This window comes from Lissotriton vulgaris, chromosome 4_1, assembly GCF_964263255.1.
Source record: "Lissotriton vulgaris chromosome 4_1, aLisVul1.2, whole genome shotgun sequence".
Classification (NCBI taxonomy): Eukaryota; Metazoa; Chordata; class Amphibia; order Caudata; family Salamandridae; genus Lissotriton; species Lissotriton vulgaris.
In genome coordinates this window covers 146,694,949-146,709,052 of record NC_141691.1, presented here as the reverse complement: position 1 = coordinate 146,709,052, position 14,104 = coordinate 146,694,949, and the positions used below count along the sequence as shown (strand labels likewise).

At 47.9% G+C, this 14,104-nt stretch overlaps 1 protein-coding gene across 1 annotated transcript in view; it reads left to right on the top strand.

The window, feature by feature from the left end:
* Nucleotides 1–14,104, top strand: part of ATRX (ATRX chromatin remodeler) — a 1,771,102-nt gene that overhangs the window by 1,595,896 nt on the left and 161,102 nt on the right. The window contains exon 32 of the mRNA XM_086918408.1: nucleotides 11,662–11,787. Coding sequence (XP_086774534.1) covers nucleotides 11,662–11,787 — 126 coding nt within the window. The remainder of the gene's footprint in view (nucleotides 1–11,661; nucleotides 11,788–14,104) is intronic.

Sequence of the window (14,104 nt, the reverse complement as noted above, 5' to 3'; positions counted from 1 at the left end):
TTTAGCTGGTTTTGGACATAGTCGACCTGGGACCCTGCCAATCAGGACCCCAGGCCTACTGCTCTCTCTTTAAAATGGATTCCATGTACCCTAGGTACATTTCCAATTGGTACTGGGCCACCCTATCAGACCCTGTAACTCAGGGCATGGGTGTACCCAGGGCTGCCAGGGGCTGCAGCATGTATTATGCCACCCCTGGCTGGCCTCCTAAATTTGACACAACTGGCTGCATGACAGCTGGGGCAAAGTCGTGTAATCACCCTTTGCTGTAGGTGTAGTATACCTATACCTAACCCTAAAATGGACACACAGATTCCTATCAGTCACTCCTATGGCAGGCCTTGACAATCCTGAAGGCAGAGTGCTTGGAATCGTGTGAGATGGTGCTCTGGCATGAGCTGAGCCTGTCTGCAGCTTGCGGAATCAAGTCCTAATAGCTGTTCCATGATATCGCATACCATATACTCTTAAGTGCATTATAATCCTCGCGGTTAAATGCTATCTTTGGTATTGCTTTATCAAAACATGTCGAGTAAGGTGTCATACGAATTGGAATACTAACCCCTCGCCAATTCTGGCGACGGGGTTAGCATTCCACCCTTCTAGAGGGACACGACATGTATGTAACTGTGAACGCCGGTTAAAGTTAAGCAAAGCCTCAGCTCCACAAAATGGATGCTGCCACCACGGACACGAGTCTGACACCCTGCAGCTGGGAGTCCTCCCAGTGAGGGGAGCCTGGACAAAGGGTTTCCTGTCAGGGGCGGTGCTAGCACCGTCCCAGACATGGTTTTGTGTATCCTGGGTAGGCAGGGCTTTTCAGGAAGGTGACTGCTGAGTGGCACCCCGGTGCTCACTACGCATAGGCCAGTCAGAACCAGTTCCAGGGGCACACCAGCCCCTGGCCTGGGGAAGTCCGGCAGGGGAGAGGGGTGTAACCACCCCCCTCCTGGTCCCACCCATAGGCAGGACCTAGTCACCGGGTCAGCCCCCTTTTTTAGTATAAAGATAGGAGCGGGCCCCCTGTTCAAATTAGATCATCTTTGGAATCAAGATACCACTTTCTTCGAAAGGACTTCACGATTTCTTCTTCAAGATTCTCCCTTGTGGCTAAGGAGTAGTCACCCTGCATCAAGCGGGCACCATCCTAAAGAACACTGCGGTCTGCTGCAAGTCCTTCATCACGAATCCGACGACCCAGCTCGACGAGACCCGGCTTCCCTGGCACCTCTGACCTCTACTCACCTCTACAGCCAAGCTGAGAACCGTGAGTGCGACGAGACCTCGAGGGACCGACGATCGCCAAGACTGCACGACATCCTTACTGCAAGCCCACCGTGTCCTCCACTGGTGAGTGCTTTGGGGTCCGAGAAGCCCCAACCCTGCGCAGCTCCAGCACCCAAGGTCAGCCTCCCTGCATCTCCACGATCTGCGTGGGGCCCTTCTGCTGTTTGCTGTGCACCGCGTTGTTTGGCTACTAGCCGGCTGGCTTGTGGCCTTCTGAACGACGCCCGACGACTTCACGACTGCTGGTCTGGTTGCTCCAGACTGGCCCTGGCTTCCTTCTTGAAGAGAGGCACCCCGGACCCTCCTGGTCCACTCCAGACGCCATTTTAGGTCCACCGCGTGGGCTTGAATTTGCCAAGGCTTTGTTGCCCAATCCTGGGTCCAGCGACGCCGACAGCTTCTATCTTCGTGGGACAGCTCGATCCTCCATCCTGGTCGCCGACAACGCCTCCTGGTCCGTGAGATCTTCGAGCTCAAGCGTCACCCACTCACCTTGTCGAGGTGGCTACCATCTGGTGCCCACTGACTACTGGCTAGTAGTCTCGAACTTGGTCCCCTCTGCTTTCAGGTGTCATCTATCTTAGAGATCCAGGCTTGGATCCAACTGAACTTTCTTCACTGGTCACCGGCCAGCATCTTTTCTTCCGGCTCCTGGTCCGTCTACGAGGATTCCCGACGTCTTTTCAGACCTATGCAGCTGCAGCCCCTGGGCTAGGTAACTTCGGCATTTCGGTGCCCCAGCATAGCCTCACTATCCAAGGGTCAGAATCTACTTTCGTTTTCTCCCTACCAGGTCGGGTTCGCCCGAGAACACTAACTTTCTAATTCCTAGCTACCATAGACTTTTGTCCGCATCTCGCGTGAGAGTGCACACACTGCACCCGAGTCCCCTAGGCCTCCTAGAAGTAATCTAACGATTCCCTAGTAAAGTCCTAGCGATTCCAAAAGCTATTAGTACTGTACTTACCTGCTAGGAATTTCACATTCCACTTTCAGAGTATATGGTTTTCCGTGCCCCTCGGGCATTTGTATATACTGTGCTAACTTAAGTATTTTTGTAAGAGTTTTGGTTTGTGCTTAGTACCCTGTCCTCATAAAGAGTACAGGGCTGTTGTGATCTTTAATAAATAACTGTTTTTTTTCATAACACTTGTGTGGTGTCCTTTCACTGGGTGTTCAAGGGGTATATGTGTGGTAAACAGCTGGCTTAACACGCCCTCTCGAGTCTTTAGCCTTAGACTGCTCGTATCCATGCTACTAGGATAGCTGGTCTATAAGGTTGACTTACAACCAATCATCAATAAGGGTTGCTGGACTGATACATAGTGTTCACTAGAATAGTGAGCACTGCATATCAGGCCACCTTCTCACAATGGTGAGCAGCGGTTGGGATTTGAGCTTGCTGTTGTTTTGCCACACGTATCCTGAGAATATCTTGTTGAAAGATCACATAAGTACTGTTAGGTACATATAACTAAAGCTTAGAATACTCTGAGTTCTACTGAACCAGCTGTTGTAGCTCCTCAAGGCTTAGCACACCTTGGCTGCAACTCTAGCAAGGGATCAGTAGGTAACACATAGTGTAGGTAGGGGCATCACTTACACCACACTAGAAACAGCATGTCAGACAAAGGTGGAAACTCTGAGTCTCCCCTTGTGTCAGTGGACCCTCCACAGGTCATCACTTCTAAATATGCTGCTCTTAGCTTCCATGAGATGAGACAAGTGTGTACTCTCAGGAAACTAAAACAGGGGTCTAACCCCACAACTTCCTTTCTGATTGGTCTCTTAGAGACTTATGATGCCAGGAAAGCTGAGAAACTTTTTAGCTCTCCTAATCCAGTTGGGAATATGCCCCCCTTACAGGGACCCTTTGATAGCCAGGAACATCCCCTCCAGAAAGCAGATGGTGCTGAGGAGGAGGATGAGGATGATGACCAGTTGTCAGGGGATGAGGCAGATAAGGGACAGGTAGAAGTCAGAAGACTAACCAGGTCCAACTTAAGCAGACATGAGATTGGTACTGGGGGACCCCTGGGGCCACTCTCAGGTCAGCTTAACATTGGGAATGGACGAGTTAGGTCTCTATCAAGAGGCTCTAACAGATCCTTTCGAACCAATGGCTCTCTCAACTCTTCTCACAGAGGAATGTCTTCCCCTAAGAGGAGAGTGTATGAAGCTGAAGAAAGGGCAGTCAAACTGAGGATTGAAAGGGAAGAACTTGCCCTGGCCAAAGAGAGACTTGCCCTTGCTAGAGAGCAAGAATTATGTGGGCTACAGCCCACTGGTGGCAGCAATAATCCTAGCAATAGGGAAAGGAGTTTTGATAAAAAGCACCTGAATAAGATAGTGCCCCCCTTTAAAGAAGGGGATGACATCCACAAATGGATTACTGCTTTGGAGAGAGCCTGCACTGTGCAGGGTGTTCCCCAAAGTCAGTGGGCAGCTATCTTGTGGCTCTCCTTTAAAGGTAAAGGTAGAGATAAGCTCCTCACCACAAGGGTGGAGGATGCTAACAATTACAAAATCTTGAAGAATGTACTGGTTGATGGGTTTAGTTTAACCACTGAACAATACAGGATGCTGTTCAGAGACACCCAGAAAACTCAGTCTCAAGATTGGACTGACTTAGTTGATTGTGCCACTAAGGCTTTTGAAGGCTGGCTACTGGGTAGTAAGGTTACTGATTTTAAAGGATTGTATAATCTAATTATGAGGGAGCAAATCTTAAATAATTGTCAGAACCAGTTATTACATCAGCACCTGGTAGACTCTGATCTGACCTCTCCACAGGAATTGGGTAAGAGGGCAGACAAATGGGTCAGAACCAGGGTTAGGCCTAAAAACCAGGGTGGTGACCAGAAAAAGGAATCAACCAAGCCTCAAGAGAAGGGTGGGGATAAATCCACAGAGAAGACTTCCCAAGGGCCCCAAAACTCCAACAAGGGTGGTGGGTCCCAGAACACTCCTTCAGAACAGAAGAAACCTTATTGCCATACCTGTAAACAGGTGGGCCATTACAAAAGTGATGCCAGTTGCCCTAAAAATGGTAATAAGGGAAATGTACCCCCAGGTAATACTCCTAAACCTCCTGTTACCACTACTGGTAATCCCCCAGGTGGTGGGAGTGCCCCCAGGAATGTGGTGGGCATTACTTTGGGCAATCAGGAGGACTATGGCCTAGCCAGGTTCCCTGACCACACTCTTGTCTGTGAGACTGGCATGGGGTTTGCCAACTTCACTACTGGACCCCACATTTTGGGAAAGTATAGACAAGAAGTTTTAGTGAATGGTCAGAAAGTTGAGGCATTCAGAGACACAGGGGCCAGCCTCACCATGGTGAGTGACCATCTGGTCCCCTCTGCTCAACTGACCCCTGGTTTTACTTATCAGGTGACAGACATTCATGGAGTGAAGAGAAGGCATCCCATGGCAGTAGTCAAGCTCAGTTGGGGTAATATCACAGGGCCCATGAGAGTGGCAGTGACAGATAACCTACCTGTAGATTGCTTACTGGGGAATGACCTGGAACTCTCAGCATGGGCTGAGGTGGAGCAAGAAACTCACTCCAGAATGATAGGCCTATCCAGACAGGTTAGTGGGGCAGTAATAGCTACAGCCCCAGTCCAAGCACCATTCCTCCCTGAAAAGGTTGGAAGGGCAGTGGTAGCCACTGCCCAGGCTCAGACAGACTTTCCAGAGCAGGATAGGAGGGCTGTGACAGTCACAGCCCAAACACAGACTGAGTGCCCTCCTGAAAAGGTTGGCACGGTTGAAATGGTCTCAGCCTCTACTCAAACAGATAGTGAGGTTGTGAAGCCTGAAACAATGGATCACTCCACTCAAACAGAGAGCATTGAGGAGGAAGAAGAGTCTTCCCCCTCCCAGACACTAGGTGAGAGCCAGCCTCCTCAGGGAACTGACTCTACCCCTGTTGAAGGAACTGCCCCAGAGGTAGTCAGGCCTAGCCTGGCAGAACCCCTGATGGCAGTGGACCCTTCCCAGGTGGGACCCAGTCTGGAGCAGGTAACCTGCACCTCTCTACCCTGCCTCAGTCAGCCCAGGGCTGAAGAGGACAGGGAGGCCAGTGGTGGACCCCAAAGGGCCCCCTGTCCAAAAGAACCCCTTAATCAGCAGATTAGGATCACTGAAGCTGGTAAACCTAGCCAAGTGAAAATAGAACAGACTCCTGAGGGATCCCCCTTAAAAGTAGTTAGGGAACTCCCACAGCTGGACACTGTTGGGCACAGCCAAACATGGGGCCTAAAAACCCCAGACCTGACCTGTCCCTCCAGTAAGCCAAACAGAGGGACTCAGCCTCCAGCTTTAGGTAGCCAGAGGCTGACCCTGAGAGCTCAGTGCATCTCAGCTAAAGAAAGAAAGGCACACATGATGAATGGTGATTGGAGGAAGATGAGCCCAAAGGTAGAGGAGCCTCACTTCAGTACTCCATCCCAGCATCAGCCTTCTTCTTTCCCCAGACACACCAGAGACAGAGATTCCCTATGGTGGAGACCCTCAGATACCCTTAGGGTGAGGGGTTGCCTAGTGGACCATGACACAGGGGGAAACCAAGCCAGAGCTGGTCCTTCCTTATATGGCCACTTAGGTAATAGAGGCTTACCTGGACAAGGATAGCCTTATCTCCTTTCGTTTGGGGGGGGGTTGTGTAGGAAGGTACATCCTGACTATGGTTGCCCCCAACTTTTTGCCCTGTGTTTTAGCTGGTTTTGGACATAGTCGACCTGGGACCCTGCCAATCAGGACCCCAGGCCTACTGCTCTCTCTTTAAAATGGATTCCATGTACCCTAGGTACATTTCCAATTGGTACTGGGCCACCCTATCAGACCCTGTAACTCAGGGCATGGGTGTACCCAGGGCTGCCAGGGGCTGCAGCATGTATTATGCCACCCCTGGCTGGCCTCCTAAATTTGACACAACTGGCTGCATGACAGCTGGGGCAAAGTCGTGTAATCACCCTTTGCTGTAGGTGTAGTATACCTATACCTAACCCTAAAATGGACACACAGATTCCTATCAGTCACTCCTATGGCAGGCCTTGACAATCCTGAAGGCAGAGTGCTTGGAATCGTGTGAGATGGTGCTCTGGCATGAGCTGAGCCTGTCTGCAGCTTGCGGAATCAAGTCCTAATAGCTGTTCCATGATATCGCATACCATATACTCTTAAGTGCATTATAATCCTCGCGGTTAAATGCTATCTTTGGTATTGCTTTATCAAAACATGTCGAGTAAGGTGTCATACGAATTGGAATACTAACCCCTCGCCAATTCTGGCGACGGGGTTAGCATTCCACCCTTCTAGAGGGACACGACATGTATGTAACTGTGAACCCCGGTTAAAGTTAAGCAAAGCCTCAGCTCCACAAAATGGATGCTGCCACCACAGACACGAGTCTGACCCCCTGCAGCTGGGAGTCCTCCCAGTGAGGGGAGCCTGGACAAAGGGTTTCCTGTCAGGGGCGGTGCTAGCACCGTCCCAGACATGGTTTTGTGTATCCTGGGTAGGCAGGGCTTTTCAGGAAGGTGACTGCTGAGTGGCACCCCGGTGCTCACTACGCATAGGCCAGTCAGAACCAGTTCCAGGGGCACACCAGCCCCTGGCCTGGGGAAGTCCGGCAGGGGAGAGGGGTGTAACCACCCCCCTCCTGGTCCCACCCATAGGCAGGACCTAGTCACCGGGTCAGCCCCCTTTTTTAGTATAAAGATAGGAGCGGGCCCCCTGTTCAAATTAGATCATCTTTGGAATCAAGATACCACTTTCTTCGAAAGGACTTCACGATTTCTTCTTCAAGATTCTCCCTTGTGGCTAAGGAGTAGTCACCCTGCATCAAGCGGGCACCATCCTAAAGAACACTGCGGTCTGCTGCAAGTCCTTCATCACGAATCCGACGACCCAGCTCGACGAGACCCGGCTTCCCTGGCACCTCTGACCTCTACTCACCTCTACAGCCAAGCTGAGAACCGTGAGTGCGACGAGACCTCGAGGGACCGACGATCGCCAAGACTGCACGACATCCTTACTGCAAGCCCACCGTGTCCTCCACTGGTGAGTGCTTTGGGGTCCGAGAAGCCCCAACCCTGCGCAGCTCCAGCACCCAAGGTCAGCCTCCCTGCATCTCCACGATCTGCATGGGGCCCTTCTGCTGTTTGCTGTGCACCGCGTTGTTTGGCTTCTAGCCGGCTGGCTTGTGGCCTTCTGAACGACGCCCGACGACTTCACGACTGCTGGTCTGGTTGCTCCAGACTGGCCCTGGCTTCCTTCTTGAAGAGAGGCACCCCGGACCCTCCTGGTCCACTCCAGACGCCATTTTAGGTCCACCGCGTGGGCTTGAATTTGCCAAGGCTTTGTTGCCCAATCCTGGGTCCAGCGACGCCGACAGCTTCTATCTTCGTGGGACAGCTCGATCCTCCATCCTGGTCGCCGACAACGCCTCCTGGTCCGTGAGATCTTCGAGCTCAAGCGTCACCCACTCACCTTGTCGAGGTGGCTACCATCCGGTGCCCTCCTGGTGCCCACTGACTACTGGCTAGTAGTCTCGAACTTGGTCCCCTCTGCTTTCAGGTGTCATCTATCTTCGAGATCCAGGCTTGGATCCAACTGAACTTTCTTCACTGGTCACCGGCCAGCATCTTTTCTTCCGGCTCCTGGTCCGTCTACGAGGATTCCCGACGTCTTTTCAGACCTATGCAGCTGCAGCCCCTGGGCTAGGTAACTTCGGCATTTCGATGCCCCAGCATAGCCTCACTATCCAAGGGTCAGAATCTACTTTCGTTTTCTCCCTACCAGGTCGGGTTCGCCCGAGAACACTAAGTTTCTAATTCCTAGCTACCATAGACTTTTGTCCGCATCTCGCGTGAGAGTGCACACACTGCACCCGAGTCCCCTAGGCCTCCTAGAAGTAATCTAACGATTCCCTAGTAAAGTCCTAGCGATTCCAAAAGCTATTAGTACTGTACTTACCTGCTAGGAATGTCACATTCCACTTTCAGAGTATATGGTTTTCCGTGCCCCTCGGGCATTTGTATATACTGTGCTTACTTAAGTATTTTTGTAAGAGTTTTGGTTTGTGCTTAGTACCCTGTCCTCATAAAGAGTACAGGGCTGTTGTGATCTTTAATAAATAACTGTTTATTTTCATAACACTTGTGTGGTGTCCTTTACTGGGTGTTCAAGGGGTATATGTGTGGTAAACAGCTGGCTTAACACGCCCTCTCGAGTCTTTAGCCTTAGACTGCTCGTATCCATGCTACTAGGATAGCTGGTCTATAAGGTTGACTTACAACCAATCATCAATAAGGGTTGCTGGACTGATGCATAGTGTTCACTAGAATAGTGAGCACTGCATATCAGGCCACCTTCTCACAGGTTGTCTTTAGAATGGCAATACTTTAATTCAGTCATCGAATAACTTAAAATTTGGGCATAGTGACTGGCCCCAGACAGGCAAAGACAGGCTTGCCTTTGGCGCTCCCGCACTGCTACTGTCATTAAATTGCTGGGTGCAGCTTTAGCTACTCCCCCCCACCCTCCGTGATTGGATGCCCCTGCTGGGCTTAAACAAGGAAGTTAGACCGGCGCTTGGCCAATGCGAGCAGGTAAGAGAAACAAAGTCTTAACAGTCTATTAAAAGGTTTTTAAAAAAATTAGGAGCAGTGCAGGAGAAAATTCATACAGAACATAATACAGAAGAGTTAAAAAAGTACAATCAACACAGGGCAACAAGCACAAGGCATCGGCAATGCTAAGACCAAATGGTTTTACTTCATATGGTCATTTGGTGATGGTGTCTTATTGTCATGGGTAATGTTCTCTCCATGCTTTTAATATGTTTGACTTTGGTTACTGTGGTTCTGGCCACACATATTGTAAGGTGAGAATGCATGGTTTGGATCCCATTAGGGGTGCGAATTGTTTTATACTCCTATTGTTGGTTAGATCCTGACACAGATTAATCATACTAACATGGGAATTTTATTCCCATGGTTTAAATGTCTTGCGACTTTACTTACCTGTGGGTTCTTTTGCGGGTTTTTATTTGGCAAGGTATGTGTGAGAAGTTGGCCTGATATATGATGCTCACTAGTTCTAGTGATTACCTTGTATCAGTCCAAACAACCCTTATGGTGATTTGTTGTAAAGTCAACCTTATAGACCAGCTATCCTAGTAGCGTGGACAAGAGCAGTCTTTAGGCTTAACTCTGAATGGCATGTGAAGCCAGCTGTTTTACCACATATAACCCCTTGAATACCAAAGGAAAGGACACCACACAGGTTGTTATGAAAATAAACCGTTATTTATTAACTAACATACACCTCTGAACTCTTTATGAGGTCAGAGGGCTAAGCACCTGACAATACTAAAAAGGAGATACGAGTTCGCACAATATTTACAAGTGCGCCTTAGGGGCACGACAAACCATATATACTCAAAACAATGGAATGCGAGGAAAGGAAATGCTGTAAGGAGATCCAGAGGCTCTGGGGCTGGAGTGCCCCAGCAACTGGTTTAGACCTGTGTGCCCCAGGCATGTCTCATTCCTTTCAGCCCTGGCCTACCTAATACACAAAATCCTGTCTGGGGTGGTGCTAGCACCTCCCAAGGCAGGAAACTCTTTGTCCGAGCCTCCCTCGCTGGAAGAACTCCCAGCAACAGGAGGTCAGACTTGTGTCTGTGGTGACAGCATCCATTTTGTGATGCTGAGGCTCGAGTTAACTTTAACCGGGGTTTACAGTTACATACATGTCGTGTCCCTCTAGAAGGGTGGAATGCTACCCCCGTCGCCAGAATTGGCGAGGGGGTAGTATTCCAATTCGTATGACACCTTACTCGACATGTTTTGATAATGCTATACCAAAGTTAGCATTTGACCGCGAGGTTCATAATGCGCTTAAGAGTATATGGTATAGCGTTATCATGGAACAGCTATTAGGACTTGGTTCCGCAAGCTGCAAACGGGCTCAGCTCATGCCAGAGCACCATCTCACATAATTCCAAGCACTCTGCCTTCAGGATTGATAAGGCCTGCCATAGGAGTGACTGATAGGAATATATGTGTCCATTTTAGGGTTAGATATAGGAATACTATATATAAAGCAAAGGGTGACTACACCACCCTGCCCCAGCTGTCGTGCAGCCAGTTGTGTCTGATTAGATGGCCAGCCAGGGGTGTCATAATACATGCTTCAGCCCCTGGTAGGCCCTGGGTACACCTATGCCCTGGGTACCTAAGGTACACTGTACAGGGGCTGATAAGGAGACTCAGTATCCAATTAGATATGTACCTAGAGTACATGGAATCCATTTTACAGAGAGAGCAGTGGGCCTGGGGTCCTGAATAGCAGGGCCCCAGGTCAACTAAGTCGAAAAACCAGCAAAACACCAGGCAAAAAGTTGGGGGCAACCATAGTCAGATATCCACCTTCCTACAGTATGTTATTGCTCAACTAAATTATTAGGACTGTCTGGTTGTTTTCTCTTGTTCTGGACCAGGTGTGTTATAGTAAGAGTCTTTCCATGGTCTCAGTTCGCAGACCCTCCTCAGAGGATGCTATGCTTTGGTATTTGATTCTAAAGTAAGGAATCTGCGGCTAGATGTCTCTATCAGATGAATAAATTATTTACCTTTGCTAACACATAATCTGGTAGAGGCAGGATTTAGCCGCAGATACCTTAACAACCCGCACGTCCTCCATGCGAACGGAGCCTTTTATTGTCTCAGAAATTTCATTATGATCATTCACATCCTGAAAAAAAAGGAAGAATCCGGGGACTATTTGACACAAGGGTGTCTTTTATCTTAGCACACTGTTTCAATAGGCATTTTCTGGAAAATAGTCTTGGAAGAAACGGACGTCACCGAGGGAGTTTATAGATTCAGTCGATGTCCCATCCCGTGGGCGACGTCCGTAAAGAGTCGCGCGACGCCCTCCACTGACGCGTGGATATGCTATGCGAATAAAATTACAGATTGTCTTGGAACTGGAGAAGATTCTAAAATAAGGAATCTGAGGCTAGATCCTGTCACTATCAGATAATGCATTACTGAAGGTAAGAAACTTGTTCTTTACACTTGAAAGGATTCTGTTTTGCTTCAACCATTAGCACCTCCTACAATCGGAAATGTAAAGAAAAGTAGGAATATCTCAGTCCTTGCTGTTACCAATGCTGGATTATGACTAGTTTTAATGGAGCACTGTGAAACTTAATACTTGTGAATGTAGTTTATACTAAAAAGATGTTTTGTTTTGATTCTATTTTGATATTTAATGGCCTATTCAAGTGAATATGAACACCCTCATTGTATAATGTTTTGTTTTTCAGTAAATCATGACTTTTGTTTCTCTTCTCAGGGTTTGACCAATCGCTTAAGCATGTCCGCTGGCATTAATTATACCCAAACCAATTACCCTTCTCAAGCCCCTTACATGTCTCTAAATCTTGGAGCACTGTCTGCTTTGTCAAATTCACAGCTTGAGGTAAGTGAAAGACAAAGTAGAATTCTAATTTTGTAATTTTTTGTCATTCTTTAATTCAGGTGGATCCCTGCTTGAGCTTTTAATAGAGCCTCTAGAATTTAATGTGACTTTTAAGTAAATTTATCTGCCTAATGGAGAACTTTTACTTGGTCCGTTTATTACTTCCTGCACTAGACTGTTGTTTAATTTAAATTAACATATTGTCATCATTATGCTTACTTATTGTCATAGCCTTGAACAGAAATATCAGCAGCAACAATAAAAACAATGACTACCTTCACATCGCCAGCCAGGTTTCCAAACATTGAGTATTTTTATTCCATTTACTTCTATTTTAATAAAGCACTAAAAACTCCTAAAATCAATTCCCCCAAAGAAAAAAAAGTTGCGTCTCGCTTCCTTGAATTCATCAGGTCTCTTTGTCATCATTACACAGCTAATATATAATCTTGTTATCTCTTTCAATCCTACTCAATTTCATTCATCACTATATATACTTCATATATGTCCCGCAATTCCATGCTGGACTTTGGGATAGTGTACATGAAGCAGATCAAGTACTATTTTATATAGGTTTAGTTATTGCCTGATCAGTTAGGTTTTACTATTTACTATATAAAGGGCTCCAAACAACGACAGTAGCTGTATCTAAACACACAATTTTGTACAGTTGTTGTGAAGATGCTTTTACTCCAAATATGGATGAAGAAGCCTCTTTAACACCTTCGATGCTGATGACAAGCTCAGCTCGTCATCAGCTACGGCGCTCGTATGCTGATGACGAGCTGAGCTCGTCATGTAACGTGGGATTTTCAAAAACGCCGCACACAGCGGAAAAAGCCGCCGCAGCGATGTGGTTAAGAAGTGTTTTTGTAACTTATGTGCTATTATGTTTCAAAGTTTATTAGTAGTACAATAGTCATACGCTGCAGACGCGGACAACCGGAGAGTGAAATACAAAGAGACCCGTGTGTCTTCAAGATTGTTATGATATCTCAGGAATGCCTACACACTACAATTCTGGCATAGATGCTCCCTGACGAAGGGCTTAACGCCCGAAATGCATAGGAGTTCAAGCCAGATGCATTTGAAATATTGCTACTATGTGAAAACAACATAATGTCATGAATTTACTTTTGACAAAAGAAGGAATTAAAATTGCCAATTAAAAAACTTTATTGTGAAATCGTTTTGGAAACACTTTGAACAACATTTTTGTGGAGATCTTGGTATTATATCCAAGAACAAGAAGGTGTGCTTAAAGGGATGGGACCAACTATCCTGTTGGAATCACGTGCTCTTTATCAAAGTTTATTAGGACATTGAAACTGTTAAAACCCAGCTAAGATTTAAAGATCTCTCTGATTGAAAGTTTAGAGGATCAAACATAGTGGCATTGTGTAATTAATTGGTGGCAACTTGCACATTATTAAAATATGCTTAAAATACTACTTTATTCATTCTAAAGGTATTACCAATGAATATGCAAGATACTTTTCAGCAGTGCCTCTCCGCTGGAAGGTGGCACCTTGCGGCTCCTTGCTGAGGCCGTTCTGCTCCAGAAATGATGTGTGGAGCTTATATAGGCACCACTCCTGCATATTGACGTTAGTTCCTTTCTTTCTACATCTCCAGACACAGAGCTTCTTCTCATCTCTAAAACAAATTACCTCAGTATTACCTCAGTTTTCTCTAATTCTAATACAGTGCAAGGGATGTCAACCCCTAAAACGTCCGGTTTCAAACCTTCTTTGTATTCTCTATCTGAAAGAAACTGGTTAGTGTTAGATTCGTTACCTTAGAATATCCCCAGGCGTCAGACTGGATCCGGAAAGTTTTGCGTAGCAGTACCCTTGCGCGTCGGTAGGCGTCGTCCACGTCCGTCGTTGGCGCCGTGATGACGTTGTCGGAGTACTTAGACGCCACCCTCGCGCGCTGACGCCAGTTCTTCTTTTTTCCGCGCCGGCAAGTGCAGATCCGGAAAAAGCAGTACTTTAGTCACTTTTTGACTAAACTTTTTTCGATCCTTTTTGATCTCTCTTCAAGTCTTTACGACTCTCGGTGCCGGTAGGGATGCCCGGGTTCATGCCCTGTACTGAGTGCAACCGACTGATGTCGGTTACCGATCCCCACCGCCGGTGCCTCTATTGCCTTGGGGCCGACCACGACAACTAGTCGTGCCCCGACTGTCTGGCTCTGACGTCGAAGGCTAGGCGGGAACGGTCCCATAAGCGCCTCGTGATCCGGCAGTCGGCCCCGCACCACTCACGGTCCCGGTCCAGGAGGGGGTCGAGGGACCGGTCCCAGGGGCCACAGT